Source organism: Anarhichas minor, unplaced genomic scaffold (assembly GCF_050575085.1).
Source record: "Anarhichas minor isolate MPS153535 unplaced genomic scaffold, ASM5057508v1 ptg000031l, whole genome shotgun sequence".
Lineage (NCBI taxonomy): Eukaryota > Metazoa > Chordata > Actinopteri > Perciformes > Anarhichadidae > Anarhichas > Anarhichas minor.
This window is the reverse complement of record NW_027466477.1, coordinates 2,096,378-2,118,355: the sequence shown is the minus strand read 5'-3', so window position 1 is coordinate 2,118,355 and position 21,978 is coordinate 2,096,378. Positions and strand designations below refer to the sequence as shown.

The 21,978-nt window shown below is 42.7% G+C and overlaps 1 protein-coding gene across 1 annotated transcript in view; it reads left to right on the top strand.

Annotated features, from left to right (window-relative positions):
* htr4 (5-hydroxytryptamine receptor 4) overlaps positions 1-20,453 on the top strand; it is an 85,859-nt gene extending 65,406 nt beyond the window's left edge. The window contains exon 6 of the mRNA XM_076105276.1: positions 20,366-20,453. Within this exon, the coding sequence (XP_075961391.1) occupies positions 20,366-20,453 (88 nt within the window). The remainder of the gene's footprint in view (positions 1-20,365) is intronic.
* The last annotated feature ends 1,525 nt before the right edge of the window (positions 20,454-21,978 follow it).

Below are 21,978 nucleotides of genomic sequence, written 5' to 3'. Positions count from 1 at the left end.
TTGTTTCTGCATCAGTGTGTATGTCTGCATTTCCGTGTGTGTGTGTGGGTGGTGTGTGTGTGTGGGTGTGTGTGTGTGTGGTGTGTGGGTGTGCGTGTGTGTGGTGTGGTGTGTGTGTGTGTGTGGTGTGTGTGTGGTGTGTGTGTGTGGTGTGTGGTGTGTGTGTGTGGTGTGTGTGTGTGTGTGTGTGTGGTGTGTGTGTGTGGTGTGTGTGTGTGTGTGTGTGTGTGTGTGTGTGGTGTGTGTGTGTGTGTGGTGTGTGTGTGTGTGTGTGTGTGGTGTGTGTGTGTGTCTGGACCGCATTGTCTTGCGGATATAAACAAAATCAAACAGAGACAATCCTAACAGTCAGCGTTGCTCTCAGGCTGCCGGGTTAAATGCTGCTCTGATGCTGTCATCTGCATTCAAACACAAGCTCACGACAAACAACTGCAGCTAACACTCCACACATGCTCGCTCTCTGGCTCTGCTTCCACAGTTTGATATCCTGAGCTGAGTGGAGACTTATATATAAAATACATATACATTTATAGTAATCTCCAAATATTACTTGCTCAAAAAAAGATCAGAAGACACGTCAGAGACAAGACGGACTAAAAGGATCTAATTCCAAAACTTAAGCTAAGTTTTGTAAACCCCAACTTTAATTTAGCCTTTAACTACAGTCATCACAAATGGTTCTGTTTTCACTTCCTTTTATATTTGTTTTAAATTTCCATATGTCCTTGAAAAATGTTTTTGTTGTTTATTGTGGTTGGGCAGATAATTCCAGAGTGCAATTCATCTAATAATGAGGGTGAATTTACATAAATTAGCTCCTGTTCTTGAAAAGTGTCTTACAACCTGCATTCTCTCTAGTGTCCACCAGGGGGCGACTCCTCTGGTTGTATAGAAGTCTATGAGAAAATGACTCTACTTCTCTCTTGATTTATTACCTCAGTAAACATTGTAAACATGAGTTTATGGTCTCAATCTCTAGTTTCAAGTCTTCTTCAATACAGCATGATGTTCATTTAGTAGATTATGGTCCATTTAGAGTCAAACAGACCATAAAGCAGGGGATGACGGCCTGTCCCTTTAAGTCCTCTGAACATCAGAATAAGATATTCTGTGCATGTTTTAGCCCATACATGACAACGATTTCATCACATTTTGATTGAACGTTGTTGCTTGCAGTTAATTTTTTATTTTAATGCACATACTGCACACACACACACACACACACACACACACACACACACACACACACACTTGTCTTGCCTGATGTCTGATGGGTCGTCTGGGTGTAAACTAACCTTGTTTTTCCCTTTCTCTCTCCCTCCCTCTCTCTCCCTTTTGGCTCCTCCCACCTCTTGCTCCTCTACTTTCTTTATCCTTTTGTCTCTTTTGTGTCTTCATCTTTTATCATTTCCTTCCTTCCCTTGTTACCTTCGATGCCCTCCTCCTCTCATTTCATCCACTTAACTCTCTTCATTTTCTTCCTTCTGCGGCACGCTTCTTGTCTTTCTCTTCATTTTCATCCCTTTTGTCTTTCCATTGTTTCATCTTGTCTCTGTCTTTATTCCCACTTCTTCCTTATTCTTTCCTTGATCCCTTCATTAATTGCATTGATTATCCACTTCACATGTTTTTGACACATCCCTTATATTTCTTTACCCTATTTTCATCCTTTGTTCACTTTATTTTATTCGTCTATTTCGTCTCTTCTCGGCTTCATTTTACTTTTTCTTTCTTCGTTTTCATTCTTTTCCTTCACCGTTATCAATTCTTCTCTTTCGCTCGCTAAAACCTGCCACATTTCCTCCTTCCTCGCTCCTCACCCTTTGTTCTCTCTTTTCCTTAATTCTTTTTTTCCCCCATCTCATTTCCTCTGCCCCTTTTCATCCCTGCTCGCCTCTTTTCTGCTTTTTTTTCTCTTTCTATCCATTATTTAATCTGTACGTCCTTTACCGTTTCTTCCTTTTTTGGTTCTTCCTCCCTCTCCCTCTTCATCATTTCCTCCTCCTCTTCCTCCCCCACCTCCCGTCTCTCCAGCGGCTGCTCCTCTGCCTCCAAGCTGCTGCTCTGGTTCTGCAACACCAGGCCAGTGCCTGTCTAGCTGCTGTGTGTGTAGGGCGTCTCAAGGCTCTATCAAGTGAGTCTGCAGCCTCACACACACACACACACACACACACACACAAGAAAACACACACATTCACACAACACACACCCACTGATGTCAGATGTTTCAGCTGCAGCAGGTTGCTCATCGAGAAATGTTTCACATGCATAAATAATCCACGTGTTGAGAAAAACTTCTTAAAGTTTTGCTTTTTCAAAGCTTTTGTGTGATTGTGATGAGATCTTTGTGTGTGTGTGTGTGTGTGTGTGTGTGTGTGTGTGTGTGTGTGTGTGTGTGACCAGGCATCTAATCGTCTCTGGCTGTTCATCTGATTCCTGCCTCCTCTCAGAGCTGATTGTTGACATCTAAAAGAAAGATGTAATGAATTGTCTTATTTGTTTACATGGAGCTCATCACCCTGCAGAGATTTAGGCTCTTAATCAACTTCTACTCTCTAAATTGAAAAGTCTCTTTCAAAAGCACTCTCCTTTCATAAACGCCGCTGAATGCGCTCAAGATGAATAATGTTTCCCCGGAATCTTTCTGCCTGACTCTGTCGATCGTTGCTCTACGCTGTGAGGTGCAGACAGCGGGAGGATAAGTGAACTGATATGAGAGTGTAGAGGCTTTTTCTCCACCACACGGCTCTGACAATAGATTTCTCCCGCCGTTATTGACTGAAGTGTCCGCGTGTTTATTTGTAAGTTTCACACTGGGACAAATACAAGATACTGTCTGTTGGTATTTTTATACCTAATAGGTGTTATTCATGAGAGCCTTTTTCCAGCAGCACTGAACACATGGAAGCTTGAATCTGTAACATTGTTCCTGTGCTCTGCTTCTTCAGTCCAACGAGGCACACGGTGAAAAGTGAAACGACATATGGGCCTCTATCTTTGCAGAAGCAATTGCAAACCTCTTTTGCAACGACAATTTCCTGCTGCTTGCAAGAGAAAATGATTTGCGTCCCTCTTTAAATATGAACAGCCGTGATATGCTACCACTGAGTTTAGGACTACTTCTTCCTCCTCCCAAAACACGCTGGCGACAAGGGACCGTGTTTTAGAGAGAAAAAGAAAGAGGAAGCATATTCAAGAAGTGTCACTTTATAAATGATAAAAGTGTTCACACAATGTCCACCAGGGGGCGACTCCTCTGGTTGTATAGAAGTCTATGAGAAAATGACTCTACTTCTCTCTTGATTTATTACCTCAGTAAACATTGTAAACATGACTTTATGGTCTCAATCTCTAGTTTCAAGTCTTCTTCAATACAGCATGATGTTCATTTAGTACATTATGGTCCATTTAGAGTCAAACAGACCATAAAGCAGGGGATGCTTTAGGGCGGGGCTACACGGTGATTGACAGGTCATTGAGTAAGGCAATGACAATTTCTTGTTTAGTTATAAGTTATAAGAGTTTGTAGATCCCTGACTTCACTCACACAAGCAAATACACATTCTGCATCTTCATATTCAAGAGCATACTTCTTCAAAATGTCTCTCTTGTACACACACACACACACACACACACACACACACACACACATTTGCTTGATTATGAAAGATTCATCTTAGTGGGTTGATAAAACTGAAAGTGTGAGCGTAGGGAGTTGAGAAAAGGGATGCTGGGTATTTGTTGGAATTAAGAGGAAGCACCATTTTTTTAAATTTCACAAACACATTTTTTTTATCCCACAGACGTTCTGCTGACATGCAGAACACAAATGTCTAAATGTTTGCAAACCTGTCGCTGACTTTTCCGCCGCTCTGATGTTGTTTTCATTCCATTGTGGTTTCCCTTGCGTTGTGTCCTGACATGAACTCCAGACCTCCGGACAGAACCGAGTAGCCTCACGACACCATCTGACCGAGGCTCCGGCTGTCCTGGAGGTGTACAGTGCGTGGTTGTGTTTTTTGAGAGACACGAGAGAGATTATAAGTAATGCAGTAATACAGCCGACTCAAAGACGCCATCTCCTCTGATTGTTGTGGACGGCAGCGCCATTTTCAGAGCTATAAGTGTGAACGTAGTCATAGCTCTTTAAATGGTACTGCTGTGTGCACTCTACTGACCAGCTACCACTGTGGAGGAAGTCTTCTTGTAGGATTCTACTCGTCTCTTCCTTTCTGAAGATGGACAACTTCAACTTTGATCAGCAGGGTCAGGAGGAACACCTAGACATGCTGTAATAATTAAACACTAGCGTAGTGTCCTTTGGGGGCGTGGTTAGTTCGGAACAGGCCGGTCGTCATCGCTCTTTGACGACAGGGAAGTGAAGAAGAGTTTGGTTGTAACGTTAGATGAGATAACATGCAGAAAAATGTGTCAGTTTGTGTAATAAAACCAGATGTGATCAAACCAGATGTAAAAATTACAGTAATTTACTGGCTGCACTTTCATCAGCAAGACACTCTACAATTAACAGTAATTAGTGTTTCATTAGTTGTAAATCACTGTGAAAGGAAACCGATGTGATTGTGGGAGCAAGTATTATACAGCATTATACAGTAAAACCATGATACAGTAGGTCACTGTTATAATTTCACTGTAAATTTACATTGAAGTGTATTTTTTGTCTGTCGCAGCCCTCTGAGGGTTCAGCTGTGCAGTGAACCCTGAGGAGCTGTTAAACACTTTCTTCTTAACAGTACTGTGGTGTGTTCTTCATTTCCACTGGCCTCGCATGCTGACTTTTACTGCTGTGGGACTGTAATGTGTGCCGATGGCTGTGGTAAAGAATCTGTATGGAGAATCCATTATTGTAGCCATTTCACTGGGGATTCAGCTCATTTAGTGACATGCTGAGGGGGACAACATTAGTACAAGTGAAGGCAAGCAGAGACAAAATGTCTTAATAATACTAGACATGTACACATGCAACGTCTCCTTATATGGCAGTTCGTATCTTATGAAATGTTACTCCTCCTTTTTTGTGCGTTTTTCCACGACAGCCAGCCCCACGTATCGTATCTACGCTCCTTACATACATCTTTTCAAAATAAACCGTCTTTCCAGGAAACTCATTTAGGTTTAGGCAACAAAACTACTCGGTCAGGTTTTTGGGTAAAAATAACCACGGAAGTGCCGTCGCTGAAGTACTCAAGATGCCGGCGACTTGGTTGACCCCCATTAACTGGATGTGACGCTGTGTGACAGCCAAGTTGATCAATGGGACATTTTCCTTTATGGCAGAGTTCAACTGTTTCATTGGCCTTTCGTGTCCACGTTGATCCTTGTCCAGGAAAACTGATTTGTAGTCAGCGGGCAGAGAGCTGCTCTCCATCAGTAGCCACGTTAAACTGGTCAGGAAGGATTGTCACTTCCTAATTGAATTGGTGTGGGTTGCTGCCTCGCTAACTTCACTGTCTCTCTCTTTCTCTGTGTGTTCCTCTGTCTGTCTCCTTCTCTGTCCTCTCTCAAAGACAAATTATTTCATAAGTTAATCGATGTCAGAGAGATTTAGGACATTAGTTTTGGTAATATTTTCAGTAGTTTTTAACATCAAGCACAAACAGCCTGCAGTTCCCGTGACTGTTGGTCTCAGTCGATTCCATCATGGCCTCCTAGCTGCGAATAGGAGCTCAGAATGTAATGTTTTTTACAGGATCTAGTTAAAGTCAACAGTTTATTTGTGGCGAGATTTTAAATGAGGTATGTGGTACAATGTTGTTGATGAAATGTCACAATTTTAAGCTTCGCTTCGGTTGGTTTTTTTTGTCAGAAATGATACATTCAAGGACCGTTGGAAAGATGAAAATCTAACGATAATGACGTTTTTTACAGTTTCTGGCTGTGATAAACGGTGCAGTTTTGTCGATTGTTTGAAAGAAAACATCCTTTTCCATCCCGCCGCCAGTTTTGGGGGGTTAGCTAAAAATAATCGAAACTTTTCATCGAGCAGTCTTTGTGCTGAAATTGAGCGGTGCATGTTGCCATGGCTACCGGGTGGCACCACTCTGACATTTGGTGGAATTGGGCACCAAGATATAAGTTCCCTGAATGCTTCTGAGCTGCACGATGTGAGAAGTCTGTTTGTCTTCTGTCTGAGCATCATATGAGGATCTTTCCCCTTCGTCTCTCGGGACTCCGCGCTGCAGAAGTATAATTTTCCTTCCAGGTGGAAATAGATCTGAAGTAAAGTTTAGGGTTCTGTTGTTGTCATGTTCATGCAGGAAGTACAACATGTGGGACTCCAAAGACGGCTGCAATACTTTGTGTTTTGGTGTCTCCTGGGTATCTTTTAGATTTTCTTTGCACGTGTTCTTTGATTGCTTGCTTGATTGATTGAACTATAATATGCATCGTGCTTACAAAAAGAGAAATATACTCAAAACACAAAGTCATAAGCACCTCAGAGACATTGTCTGACGATATAGTCTCAGGTCAGGGGGACGCTGGCTTCCACAGGGTCCTCCTCAGCAGACTGTTCAGTTGTCAAGGAGACGTACTTGTTTCTGTTCATTTGGTGATCATCTCTATGACAACTGAGCGAATTCCTTCTGCTGATTATGACTCGAACCAAAAACCCGGAGAGTGCTCGTATGCAGGATAAATGTTTATCAGGAAGGTAATCTACACATGATGAATATACCTATAACGGTAGAAAACCATAATATATGTATATATAATATATATACATGAAACTTGTTTTTTGTTGTTGTGTTGTCCAAAACCACATCATCAGCCAAGTCGGCAGAAAAATCAATACCTTATATATTATGACGTAGTAGAAGAAGTAGCTCCAATGACGTGAGCAAGCGACATGGATGTAAACTGCAACCTGACGAGTCGTCCGTCATTCTAGTTTCTAACCTCAAGAAAGTAGTTTTGTTGCCTAAACCTAATTAATCGTTTCACCACGTTAACAATGCGTCAAACGAGGCTGATATGAGACGTATTTATGAAACATATTTTTGTTATTTTTGAACAAAAACGGACAAAAACGGACTATTAATCCCGAAGGAAATTCTTGTGCCAGAGTTTTATTAAAGATTCCAACAGTAGAAAAAAACAATAGAATGAAAATGTAAACATATATAAATAATAAAATAACAATTATCATGTGTAAAATAAATAATACTGACACTATTGCAGTACAGTACATATAGTAGCAATACGATTAAATTAAGTAAAAAAAATGCAACCAAAATAGAAAATACAACAACAAAGATGAAAAACAGTTTAATATTAATATAAATCCTAAATTGCCTGATGGCAGTGTGGCGCGTAGCTGTGAGCTACAGCTGTAAACAGACGGACCGACGGACCGACATCGCTGTCCTCAGGCCTCGCCACCAACAGGTCAGGGATCAGATCAAACGCTGCCAGTCAGCTGCTGGTATCGTTCACACAGCAGGGACAGCAGAGTGACAGCGTATGTCCAAGTAGAGACAGATGTCTCTGCTTTCTGTCATTATGAAGGTTTATTCTACATGAATATAAACTCAGCTCTCATCTACCAACAGAGAACTCTCCTCAGCATTTATTTGATGATTAGACCTCGGCACAGTTTATCAATCTATTCATATCAGGTGTGATTTTACGCAGTTGACCCTTTGCTCTGAGATTTTACAATGATTATCATTTATGATTTACAAAGGATTCAGCTTTTTTCAGGATTAACCTTGAACCAAACTGTTTTCAGAAGATATTTATCTTCATTTAAATGGAGTAAAGTCATATATTATTCATTTAGAGGTTGCATTGGGCTGTTATAGGGCCTTATTTAGGGTAAATGTGCAGGCTTGACGTGTGTGTGTGTGTGTGTGTGTGTGTGTGTGTGTGTGTGTGTGTGTGTGTGTGCCTATTCTTGTCTGGCTGATTTTTGGGGAGCGTATTTTACACGTGGAACAGACTATGAATGTGTTTTTCTGACTGTCTTTGAGGTCATTTTGTGTGCCTGTCCACTCATTAGGGCTTCTCTCCTGGCAAGCAAGTCACCAGAGCAGAGCACTGCCAGCGGGCATCTGTGAATTATTCAAACAGTCTCTTCTTGTGTCTGAGGTTTGACAGAAGAACTGACGGCTGATTTTAGTCCCCAGTCACTCAGAAAAGAACAGCAAACATCAGTTCTAAAGCCCAGAGGACCACGGCAAACATGAGATATTCCTCAAAACAAGTGTTTACAGTCACACTACAGAGCTGACTTTATGGTGGAGTTTGTTTCCACTCATTCAGGAAAAAAAAGAGGTTTTAAAGTCCATCACAGGCGCATTTCATAGCAAACCTGTCACAACATAGCCGGCACATTTCTATGAGCGTTGATGGAACATCTCTTCTTTTATATATTAATCGTGATATTAATCGTGGCTTGTCTCTGCAGTGGCTGTCAGATTGTACAGTGAACGTTTTTATTCACATCATCCTCACTCCCAACATAACATTAATGTCACATTTATTTTTACAATCAACACTTGAAATGATGAGGTTGTACAAAATGTAAACTGTACTTTGGTGTTTCATTTCTACCTCTTTACTTAAGATTTCATTAAAATTATTCTTGTTCTTTTTACAAAATGTACCAAAACACTGGCAATGAGGAAGATCTTTGGTAGATAATATTCAGAATGAATGTGAAACTAAATATTAATATAGTTTGATATTAAATCAAACACTATTACCGAGCTTGTTTGCAAGATATTTAGTCACGGCTGATCTATCGAGGGAATCATGAAGTGCATCTTTGGATAGATGGGAAAAACAACACTCACTGCAAACTCGACGCACCAAAGCACCATTCAGGATCTGTATGTGACGCACTGAACTTTCAACCGACTCCAATACAAACGCATCAGCTTCATTATCAGACAGTAAGAAGAGTATAAAGAGGGAGATAGTCCGTGCAGGGCAGGTGGGAGTGGTGGTTCTGTCTCGTGTGAAACTAAAAGTCAACATTGACTTATTTTGTCATTTTGGTCGTAAGTCACAAGAGTCACTATAGTCATATGAGCATCAACCAAGACGTTCTCCTAACCTAAACCTGTGAAGAGGGAAGTTTATTTTGAAAATGACGTTATGCATGTAACGTTATGCAAGTGATACGTCGTCACTGACACGTTACTGAGGCTAGAGGATTGACAGGCTAGAGTACGTAGAGCTTCACTGCTTCTCCTTGCTTCGTTTACATAGCCGGGCCGGCTGAGCGTGTTTTTAGTGCATGTTAGTGCACGTGAGCGTATCATGTGTTAGAAGCGTACTGTTTGGGAAACACACTGGAGTTGTCCTCCGAGTCATAACGTTTGGGATTTTGCTAATAATATTCACAGCCATGAGCTATGACCATTATATTTTATATTGTATGGAACTACATTGAGCTGTACAGGAGTCAAAGTAATTATAGTATCAGGTTTTAAATGTACATTTCAGTTCAGTCTTAGTTCATTTCTAGTGTGAGTTTGGACATTTGAGATTATCATTTATTTAGTTTTAGTTCCACTTTTATTATTGTGGTCACAGTTTCTTTCAGGGTAAAAACGTACAGAAACAATTTTGTAAACACGCAGAACGATAAATTGTTGAACACATAACCGTCACAAAGCACCGGCTCATTCTTTACTAAAGGTCACGCTACTGCAGACTTACAATTGTGTTGCAAAAACAATAAATTGCTTTTATTTTCTTGTTTTATGTATTTAAATAAGGTCTCTGTGAAAATCTGTGGATTTATCTGAGAAGCATAATGGACTCTCTACCTTCATAGTATCACGCAGCCAGAATTCTTGCAATCAAACGTAGTCCAGTTCTTAAAATACACAACTTACATGACACAAACGATGTGCACTTGCAGTCACACACGCACACACACACACACACACACACACACACACACAGTAGTGATATCTCATTATTCCAGTCATGTAAACAATTAGTCGAGGAATGGTGTGTTGCAGGCGTCAGTCATCCAGAAATAATCAAACCTCTGATCCACTAAGAGCCAGCAGCACAGGGATCTCTTACTCAACACACACACACACCACACACACACACACACACACACACACACAAACCCTGGTCCTATTTACCTGGAGGCTCAGGCTACTCTACACGTATTGTTTCTTGATATAGAATCCTGCTCCTTTCAGCTCCGATACGCATGTTCTTTTGCGTGTGTGTGCCCACATGCACGTACATACACACACACACACACATGCAATCATGTGTGTTTTTGTTGACTTCCCCTACAGGCCCGCCTGCCTGCGTACTTCACCCTCATGCCTCAGTGCTTGTGTCCCGGCTAAAGTCTGTTTTAATGCTCTGAGACGGACGGAGCAGGAGGTTCAGTGCTTTTAGCCTCAGTGCTGTCAGCTCAGTGCGCCTCCAGCCGTCGGAGAGGACACTCTCAACAACAACAACAGAAAAACGCTCTTCAGGCTGCCTGACCCGCTGCACAGAGGCAAACGCTGAGGGAGCAGGTGCAATTCTGAAAAACATATCGTATTACAGCAGAGAATATCTTCCATTATCCAAGCGTAATGTATTGTAATTATGCAACAAGGGGTCATTTGACAAACACCAGCAATCCTCTGGGTGATTAACATGGCCGACATCTTAACATTAAGAATTCAACCACAGGGAAACATTGTCCATCATTTTAGACTATGATAGAGCACCGAGCATCATCGAGTCCACCTCCTTATTACACCACCTTAGCATGATCCATAATGATGGAGGCACAAAGAAGGCTGGGACATTAGCCGTGTAGAAGGAGAACCTGTTGGTGTCGGAACAATTAAATAAAGTGTTTCAAGGAGTATTTGAGTACTGAAAATCTTTCTTTCTAAATATGTTAGATGGATTGAATAGCATGACACAGAAGCTGTGTATGCAGCTATGTGTTAAAGTATTTATACAAAAGATATTTGTGAATAATTCTCATTTTGTATTATTTGATTTGGCTCTGGATAAATAGATATCAGACCTCAGACAACTCATTATTATTGGTTGGTATAAAAGTCATTTGTGTTTGTAAGTCACTTTACATGACGCTATGGGACCCACTGGTCTCTCTCTTATAAACCTGTCAAACATGTTTACCGTGTCATTTTGTATTTGTTGAAGGAGAACTTTGTTCAGAGAAGCGGTTGAAATGAAGAACATGGAGTGCAGAGCATTTAGAAGATGAGTCAGAGTCACAATATCACTGTAATATTTGTAACACGCCGAATGTACGAATCAACATTGTTTTGCTGTGATTCCGGGTGGTCTTTCTTCTATTGTTGACTTCTGTGAATCCAAGCGTAGCCGCTGTCCACAACAAAGGAGCACAGAACACACTTTTTGTCAGAGACACTTTTCATCCTACGGGGAGTATTTGATACTCAGAATAAAGATGGCCGGTGATGACTGGTGTAGAGAAAACAGAGTATGCAGCTGAAGAGAAAGGAAGCGGGACAAATTTATGTGTATGGCAGAATAGAGTGCTCATATATAACAACACGTCCTTATTTTGAGCCAATCACGTTGATTGTGTGGCGTCCCTGTTATCAGTGCAAGGTCTATTTCAGATTAAGCCATTTTCTCGCGGGTCCATCGCCCTTGCTGCTCTCAGAATTGCTCAGTGGAGGACTTGAGTCTGATTGGGCCTCACGAGTTTAAAACCTCTTATCAAGGAGGAAGAAAAGCAAGGAAAATACATACGATAACAGGCTGGATCAAAGCATCCATCTTGGTACCTCTGCGCTCTGGTTCGGTGGCCTGGTATGAACCCGGAGAGGCCTCGCTGGGGTTACGACGGACTCCCTCCCTCCCCCCCCCGTCCCTCTCTCTGAAACTAACCTTGAAATTGCAGATGCTATCGCTGAGACAGAGAAGGGAAGGACGCTTTGTGTTTGCGGTGAGGGACGCTTTGTAAAAAGCTCTGCTCTGCTCTGCCGTCTAATCCCACACAGCTCAGCCGGCTGTCGTCAGATCCTAACGAGGGGAAGCTGGTGGGGCGAAGACTGGTGTTTTTATGTGGCGGTTAGCTGAAGTAGTCGGGCTCAGAGGAGTTGTCCTCTCAGCAGTGTGTTGACTCCGAGCTGCTCCAAATAATCACCTTGCTTTGTTTTATGTTTTTAGTAACATGCAAGAGGAAACATTCAGTTTCCTCTTGAGTTTCTTTTAAAACACCAATCCAGGGAGAGTTGACTAAACTCAAATATGTGTTTTAAAGCTACAACGAGGAACTTTAATTTTGCCTTGATTGTAGCGGTCCCTGTGAAGTAGAGTAGTGTCTCTGAGCACCAGACTCCCTTCAGAAAACCTCTCATTCTACTGCAGCAGGGTCTGACAGGCTGCCCCTCTCAGTCCTGGTTCTGGTTCTCCCGTGCCTCCCTTCCCTCCAGCGGGTCCAGCAATACGTCCTGGGTCTCCAGCAGCGTGGTGTCGATGTTGATGACGGAGGAGGAGACGCTGCTGCTGCCGGGAGCTGAGCTCTCCTCCTCCCTCCGGAGCTCTGACTGCAGGTCCAAGGCTGCATTGAAGCCGGATCTGGGTCTGTCCACGGTGGACAGGTCTCTGCTGGAGGATCTGGCTCTGTCCACGGTGGACCGGTCTCTGCTGGAGGATCTGGGTCTGTCCATGGTGGACCGGTCTCTGCTGGAGTCTGAGCTGCAGGGGTTTCTGGTGAACCTGCTTGCCGTAGTTTTGTCTGATTTTGTGGGGAAACGGACCCAATGACAGACATTAAGAATCACTAACAAACAGCCAATATTCTTGCTGATGGTGCCGTTTACTTATAAAGGTCATATAGAGGCATCGATATTAAGTTGAGATTGTTTCATAACCAGTTAAATGTTCCTTACAGTAACTTTAATCGCTCCTCTTTTCATCTTTGTGATATGTCTTTGTCTGCAAAAAAAAGTTATATTTTGAACAATGAAGTATGTTCACGAAGGGCACAGCCTTCAATGTCAGCAAAAGATGATCCTTGAACTGTTCTCGTTAGTTGTGCTGTAGCTAGGCTGCCTCATTTCACGGATGTCACATGTCAGCTTTAAATGAGGTGGAAATGGTCTCATATTCTGCTTTGTTTCGGCTGCTGTGGGGTTTTGGTGCCGCTATAGCTTTGGGTCACAATCCTGCTTCTTTGTGCACATCCTTTGTGCAAAGTTTTAAGAAAAATTATAAAACTTGTCATTGTCCGCTTCACACTCCACAGCAGTTTGTCACTAACTGACCTCCCACCTCGGTTCCTCTGACCATACATGAAACGTCTGTGGTACCCCCCCCCCCCCCTGCCTGTTTCTGTTTGCCCGGCTCAGATTGGGTTTCTTTGGCCCCGGCTAAAACTCTCTCAGCTCTCCCTGATGCTCTCTGACGTGTCTTCAGACCGTTTTCATCCAGCAGCAGAGCAAGAAAACTAGCCGGCGAGATTTAAATCCCATGAAAGAACAACTTTGTGATTCCTTCAGTGGACCTGGTGTCAGCAATGCTGCGTCAGCGCTGACCGGCTTTAGGTTCATCGTTTTGAAAGTTTGGAGTCTGGAGTCCCAATCAACATATTTCTTTCTTTTGGAGTTTTATTTAGTTTGACTTTGAACATGACTATGAACTTTCCTCACGGGGCAAAATATTGCAAACGTTAAATCTCCTCGAACTGCTGTTGTGTTAAATGATTTCTCCTCTTCCTGCCCTCTCTCCTTCCCTCGTCCCAACCGACCCCGAAACAGGAAACCTCTCTCTCTCTCTCTCTCTCTCTCTCTCTCTCTCTCTCTCTCTCTAATTGAGGTGATGACACTTACCTCCTGTAATTTGTTTTGCAGCGATGCTTTTGCTTACCTGTGCACATTTTGGTTGGATCTTCAGGTTGCAAACAAACTGCTCCTTCAAGGTCAGAGGAGTTTGTCTTAGAGTCTTATAAAGTCTTATAAAGTCATGCTGCTCTGCCAACATTCATGTTGTTTCTTTTTTTTGTTGCTAAGCTACAAGCAAACTTTCCTCAGGGGAGTAAACTTCGAATAATTTTTACATAAAATGTTGTTGTTGTTCGCTCAGTGCTGTGTAATTCATTCAAATTCCGGTCTATTGTGTTCATCCTTCTTCTTCCTCCTCTTCCTGTCCCGACCTCTTCTCTCCTCATCAGCATCACAGCGGGGAGTGAGCTCTCGCTTCTCAGTCAGGTGTTTTTTGTTTTTTGTTGCCTCGAGTGGCTCGAGGCTGAAACGGGCCACTTGTTGTGGCAGATTGGTGACCTGGACAGAAATAGACCCCGGACACAGAGCTCAAGAACAGACAGAAAGACAGACAGAGGGAAATGGCTTCCTGATTGCGATGATCAATTATTGCACTTCAGACAGAAAGACTGAGTGGGATCATCAGAAGAAGTGGAGAGGGAGGGAGAGAGAGAGGCCAAGTGTGTAATGAGAGGGAGTGAAGAGAGGGTGAGTGACCGAGAGTGGGCATCGAGAGAGAGAGTGAGTGTGTGTGTGTGTGTGTGGGGGGGGGGGGGGGGGGGGGGTCACATGTCTTCATGTCATTCATTCTGGAATTTGCTCTGTGACAAAGGTTGTTCTGTTGTTTGCAGGCCGGTGTTAACGTTTGTACACATTTTATATCACAAAATATTGATATTGCATAAATTCCATAAATGTAATGGTATCATAAACCCCAAGTACCCTGGCTTTCAGGATCATGTGAGGCAGAGAAAACTATTTAAGATATCAATACGCCTGCCCAATACCTTTATATTTATATATATATATATATATGTATATTTATATATATTATATATAAATTAGTGCTGGGCAACGATTACAATTTTTAATCGTGATTAATCGCATGGATTGTTATGGCAAAGTTCAATAATGAATTCAAAAGTAGTGTATTGCGCACTTTTATTTTAAAAGTACTGCTATATGAACAAAAGTGCAATAACATTTGGTTTGCAAACACTTTAAACACATCAGGCTCTTGTTAGCAGCAGTATTCCCTTCACACAGCAGCAGTTCTATCTCTTCACTATCTGTGCTCAGTGTGTGACTGTATGTGAAACGTCCCACTGCTGTGCAACAGGAATACAATGTTTCAGCACGTTTCATCTAAATGTCTGTCTTCATGACAGTCAGAGCATGTGAATGCAGCTCTACTGTTCATCAATTTAATGCTGTAACTCTGAGGTAATGATCGTTACCCAGCGATCAAAGAATAAAGACACTTTACGCACAATTTAGGTGTATTTTCCCTTTAACTCACGAGATGCAGCATGTGTTATACTTAATGTGAATATAATTCATACTTTGTTGGCATCTTATTCTGAAAACCGGATGTTCGTCTGAAGAAACCGGATGTTGTCTCACGTTAATCTTTCCGCTAACTTTCAAAGTCCTTCGCTCGCTCCCGATCTGTGCCGTTTAAATGCGTTTACTGTGAATGTCAGCATATAGGTGCACTAACATGTAAGTGTCTGCTGAGTTGACCACGGAGATCTGAGTGTCTGCTGACTTTACCGCAGCGATGTCCAGTAGTCTCCATTCCTCCACCGCTGCCAGTGAGCAACGGACTTTCAAAATAAAACATAAATTAAAAAAAATGCGTATTAATTAATGCGTTAACGCGATAATAACGCGTTAACTTGCCCAGCACTAATATATAATATATATATATATATATATATTATATATTTCTGAATTTGAGCTGAATGTTTGTTCCAAACAAAAATGGCGGCTCCTGAAGAGGTTAGTGGCACAATAGCATCTGTTATATCAGAATTGGAGAGTATTTCCTCATTGCGAAGAACGACACTGAAGGCTTTTTCTCGATGGAAAAGATGTTTTTCGCTCTTCTCCCGACTGGTTTCGGAAATAGTTTGATTGACAGATTGTTTATCCATTCGTTTTTTTAAAGTTCCTGCCATTTTCCAAAATGTTTCAGCGGCTTCTCAGATCGTTCTGTGCGACAAACCATCTGGTTACAGGGAAAATGGTCCAAACCGGAAAAAACAAACTGGATGAGGAGTACACATGAGTATGTGGGCATTCAGATCTTTTGAATTAACCCAATGAGCTACCGATGTAATAAGCGTTCAGTGAATTGAATACCTGATAAATCAAGGTACTTGCAGAAATCCTGCAAATCCAGTGTTGCCCAGAAGCAGCCCCACTTGTACCACCAGAGACATTAAAGTGACAGCAAAGTGAATGTTGTACTAGACCGTCGTTTCTAATGACTGCCCTCAAGCAAGTCACCAAACAAGCTGCCGCTCCTGTAGTGAAGTCGATTAGTTTTAACAGAAACACTGTATAGTTAGAAAAGAATCAAGGATCAAGGTAAAACGTTACATTGTGATGAGGCTGTAAAATCCATTGGTTTATTGACCGTAAACAAGAACCTTTTGTAAATCTTTTGTAAGAGCTCCGTGTTACTTTGTTCAGACAATGAAAATCTCCTTCACACAGCGAGGCCAAGCTCCTTCATTCTCAGGTTAATCCAGTGGAGTCAGAGCGCTGTGAAGTTTAGGAGTGAAATACTGACATCCAGCTCACATTCAAAGTGTTTGTATCCAGGAACCTCATTAATTCCTCATTAATCCACAGAGACTAGCGCCACCTTCCTGTGTGTTTAGCTTCTTCATCCTATACTTCTACATTATATCAACATTCGCCAGTGATGTAAAGTCTATCTCTACTTAAAATGTCTGGTGCCGTTCACGTGTGATGTCTTAAAACCTATACAGTATGTTAGTACTTCATGTTATTTGGACCAGTTTACACCACATTGATCTTCATTGAGAAATCGTCTCCTCTCTTTCCCGCTCTTCCTCCAGACGTCAGGGTCTGGCATGCAGCATTCAAAGTCTGGACAAAGGGCACTTTGGAAAGATGAATGTTTGCCATACTGCTGCCCAAAATATGCAGAAATGTTTAGTCTGCTGGTGATCCGGGCCGTCTGTCCCTCTCTCTCCTCTGGCCTCATTAAACAGATCTCCATCCTGTCTCCGGCTCTGCCAGTTGGCCTGTTGGCTCAGCTGTGTACAAACAAAACCACGAGTAAACACGGAGTGGATGCGGCCACATGTCCCGCTGCAAACATTTTCATTTGATCCAAGTATGAAGATGACCCAAAAAATGCTCCAAATGAGCTCGCACTAACAGTTTGAGGTTTCCTGTACGTTATTATAAACGTTTCTGTATATTACACCAGCTTTCACTGCGTTCGTTACTTGTTTTCATGTTAAGAGTTTGTGCTTCTTTAATGAGGCTTTAGATGAAAGTTTTCTGTCACATGTTGGGCTTTCTTCCTCTCTCTTTAGCTTTAAACTGGTTAACTTTATATCGCACAGCATTTATATTAATCTGTACATGAAGATACAGCCTGGTTATGTGTCCCAAAACATTTTCTTTTATATAGTTTCATCATCATTTCATGTTCATTATAATGTACTTGAGTTGATGATCTAGATTCTATGTGCACTGTTTCTTTTATTCTCGTGCTCCTCAATATTGATGCAGCTCTAACATACGTTCAGGGTTAGTTTATTGTTAAATATTGATATTTCACAGCAAAACCAGGATTTAAATGACAATCTACTGGTGACAATAAAGGGTTCATGAATAATTTGTGTCAAACCACATGCACCTCTGCTGAAGCTGGTGATCATTTTGAAAAAATTCCCCTAAAAAGGGGAACCTTCATAATCCAAAGCACTCTGTTATTGTTGAATTTCAAGCTGATGCATTTTGTATAAACCATGACAGCAGTACAACATGTCATCTTTTCAGAAAAACACAACCGAGGACATTTTGTTTTTGTTTTCTCCGTCCATCTGTCCCTCCGTCCATCCGATCGTACGTACGTCCCATTCTCGTGAACTCTATATCTCAGAAACACCAGGAGGGGCTTTCTTCAAATTTGGCACAAAAAAAAAAGACTTAAGGATGAACTGAAAAACCCCAAAAAACTTTTTAGGCCTCCGGGCCAAGCGTCAGGGGTGGCCGAAGACATTATGTTTTCAGGTTGTCCATCCGTCCGCACGTACTTCTGTTTAGTCCATTCTTGTGAGCGCAATATCTCGGGGAAGGGGGGGGGGGGGGGGGGGTCTTAAAATGTGGCCTCCTCTGCCTGGATCCTCTGCCTGGAGCAGGAAAGTGATTAGATTTTGGTGATCAAATGTCAAAATCACGTTTTTGGTCACAACTCTAAAATCATAATCAAAGATGATGCGCTAATTATGACAATTTCTCGTACATTTTAATCTTAAAACAGAGCAGAATTGTCCGAACCCACAATGAACATTTAAACCTTCAGTTCTTTGGAAAATCCGAAAAATCACAGCAATATGCTGATGGCAGCATGAAAGTTGATGCTTTTTGTTGTTGCTGAGATTTTTTACATTTCCACGTTCCTAGAAACACCATTTGCTGTGTTGTCAAATCACTTCACAGATGGCAGCATCGTATAGCATCATGTCAGTGCTGCGAAGCAAACCACCGACAGCTCATAAGTGAGCTTCAAAGAGCATGACTCAGACACCTTTGATTAGCTTGTACTCCACTGAGACTTGACATATGTAGCACTGGGCTTCACTCAGTGAAAGATCAATGAAGAAGTCATCAATAACTTCCCCCTGGTCTCCAACATCTTTGTTTCCACCCAAGAGCATAAGCATCGACGTCACACTCACAGAACCGCAGAGAGACCAGCTGAGGGTTTAACGCCACAATGTGGCAGCAATTTTGGGTTTCCGCTCCGGCGAGGATCTGCAGCCCGTTTCCTTCTGAAAACCCCTAAATGTTCGAGGCTGTCTGGAAGGTAAATTTCACGGCCAGTTTGGCAGCAGGAAGTGTCTCCGGTCAGGGTGTTTGTGTAAACAGCTCGTAATGGTTTTAGCCCGCGGTGAGGCACACACACACACACATGCATACGTGGATACTTGCATGTGTACCACAGACATCCATTCTGCTCATTCAATGCGGTGAAGTCTCTGTTACTGTTTACAGATGAGACCCATTACGGCTGCCGAATGAGTTTCTGTTGACTTTGACAAACGTGCTCTCAGCCTTGTTGGCTGTTGTTGTGCACTAATGTCCAATTTAAATTGGTTTGTGCAAGACTGTTTGCCTGAACCAATACCATGTTGGATATCTCTGTGTCATATGCGTCTTTTGTCATATTAGACCTGCTTGCATGAACAAAGTAATATAAATCATAAAGTGGCACAGTGGAGCAGCCGATAACAGCATCCTCTTATACTACATTCAGAAATATTCAGACCCCCGTTTTCACATTTTATGTTGCAGTCTTAGGCTGAAATTGTTCACATTGTTCCTCTCATCAATCTACACTCAGTACCTCATGATGATGAAACAGGATTCCTGAAATGTTTTCAAATGTATTAAAAAGAAAACTGAAAATCTCTTAAAGGACCAGTGTGTAGTATTTAGTGGCATCTAGTGTTGAGCTGAATACCCATCCGCTCATCCCTTCCTTTCCAAGCTGTCGAGAACGTACTTCAGGGAACGTAAAAGTGTGTTCTCTCGTGTTGTTTGGACGATCATTTCTTAAAAGCTGTTGGACTGCTGAACTGCTGGTGCACCTTATCTGCATCCGCCACTTCCCTCCTCTTTATTATTTATTAGTAATGCAGTGACCGTTCTGCGAGTGGCCGTTGGGAAGCTCATTGACTCCAGGGAAGTGAAGAAAAGTTCGGTTGGAACGTTAGTATGTCCGGCATGCAGTCAGTGAGCCGGGGCGTCCGCCCTGAAACCCCGCCCCCACTCCTGCAAAGAACGCTGCTCACTTGTTTAGTCAACGTTTATTAATATTGAACGCATGTCAAAATTGCACCAAAGTCCACACTGCGCGTCCTTGGGTCCTCAGCAATACACCCACCAAGTGTGAAGAGGATCGGATGAGCAGTTCTTGAGACATGCGAAGGACGGACAGACGGACAGACGGACAGACGGACAGACGCACAGACGGACAGACGGACAGACGGACAGAGATTACTGGCTTCATAGTTAGATATGAGAGCCTGGTGGCGGCTATTTTCAATTTTCTTCCACTGCAGTTTGACTTTGTCGTGTGAAACTTTCTGTGGTTTTTGCCGTGTTTCTGTGATATTACTTTGATTCCTGTGGCCTAAGTAAAGACCAGAAAACTATTTGTTTGAAACATGAGATCTCTATGTTTAAAACAGCAGCAAAAAACAAGACATGATTGTCTGCAGTGTTGATAAGATAGCTGCAACCACAGCATTTTGAGGAAGCAGTCTGTCAGTATTCATATAAGTTGTCTTTTTAAAATGTGTCCTTATGGCTGCAACTTGTCCTCTGTCTTCTCTCAGGTATTCTGTCCTTCAGAACGGGAACCACATGGAGCAGAATAAGAAGTCTCTGCACACCGTCAAAGAGTCCCACGAGTCCTGCTTGTGACCAACGACGACTCCTCAGTCACATCTCCGATGTCCTCGGCTCTCACACCGCCACCGCAGAGACGACGGACAACACACCGCGGCCCTCACGGCTCAAATCAGATGCTACAAATCCAGCAGATCTCCTAAATAAACAGAGTCCCGATGGGACTTCAGGGATCCAGGCGAGGAATGTGACTTTTACAAAGTGTGCGTCTGGTTTTAAAGTTCAGTCGAAACTCATCCTGTGGTCTTTAAAGGTGGGAGGGGGGACCTAGTGGACTGGAACTAAACCAGTTCTCTGTCTTTCTGATGCCGTTTCTGTCATGCTGGTACTCCCGTCTGCAGGCTCACGGAGACTGAGCTGTCCCAGTCGAACTGAATCAGATCCAGAACACGACTGCGATCCCACCAGCAGGCCCGCTGGTAGCGATCTGTGAAGCTCTGCTTGTCTTGTGGAGAACCGGCAGCTTGGCTGGAATGTTGTAGGAGAATTTCACAGCGCGAGACGTGATTAATGACTGACTGGGAGTCGTGGAGGGGAATCATGTTGCCAAAGCTATTTGATATTACGTACAGAGGACCTATTTGTGATTATTATACGATGCTCTCTGTTGTTTTCCGGTCCAAAGTCAGAAAGATTGACGATAGATTTGAGAAGGTTGTTCCTTGTAGAACGAGCTTAATACGTTGGCAAAAATGAGCTTTTCAAACAAGTGATATTCATGAAAAGAGGCGGAATGTGTTTGCAAGGCTGCGTTAAATCCCCGACCTAAGCGGTCAAAGTGCATTATTACAGAGGCTGCTAGCTCACACTCCGTGCCCCTCACCCCACGAGGCTCCGTCGGGAGGAAAAGTTCGAGGATCACAACTCGTACAAGCTGCTCATGAATGATTCAACGCAGTGATGATGTTGGAGCGCGGCGCTGATGAGCGCGTGTGGGTTTTTGTGTGCATTTCCATGGCGATGCATGTTTTCGTACAAGTGTAACTGTGCGTGTGTGTGTGTGTGCGTGTGTGTGCGTGTGTGTGCGTGCGTGTGCGTGTGCGTGTGTGTGCGTGTGTGTGTGTGTGTGTGTGAATATCCTCCCATCTCACGCACACTGTGTGGCCCCCGCTTCCCTCTGGACACGGCCCTTGTGGCCTCCGAGGCCACTTCACAGAATGTACCGGAAATGTTTCCATTTGTCCATCTTCATGGGGATGGAGAGCACTAAAGCCAACTCGTTATCTTTACCCATAATGCATCCATGTCCTTTTTTTTTAAATCTGAGTTGCATTCGTCAGTATTTTAGTGATCAACCTCTAATGATCCCACATTGAGCTTCCTGCCTGGCACCAAGCAGCAGTAACACACAGCATCTAGAGGTCAGGAGGTGGTGGAGACCAAAGCAGATCTAAAAGGAGGCTGAATATTGTAAAATCATCAGGGAGACAAACACGAGTTAAGATGTATGATAACGTTGCTTTGTGTCTGCTGGATGTGCAAATACACTTCTGATTCCTATCACATGAGAAATACCAAACTCTATGAACTTACGACATAT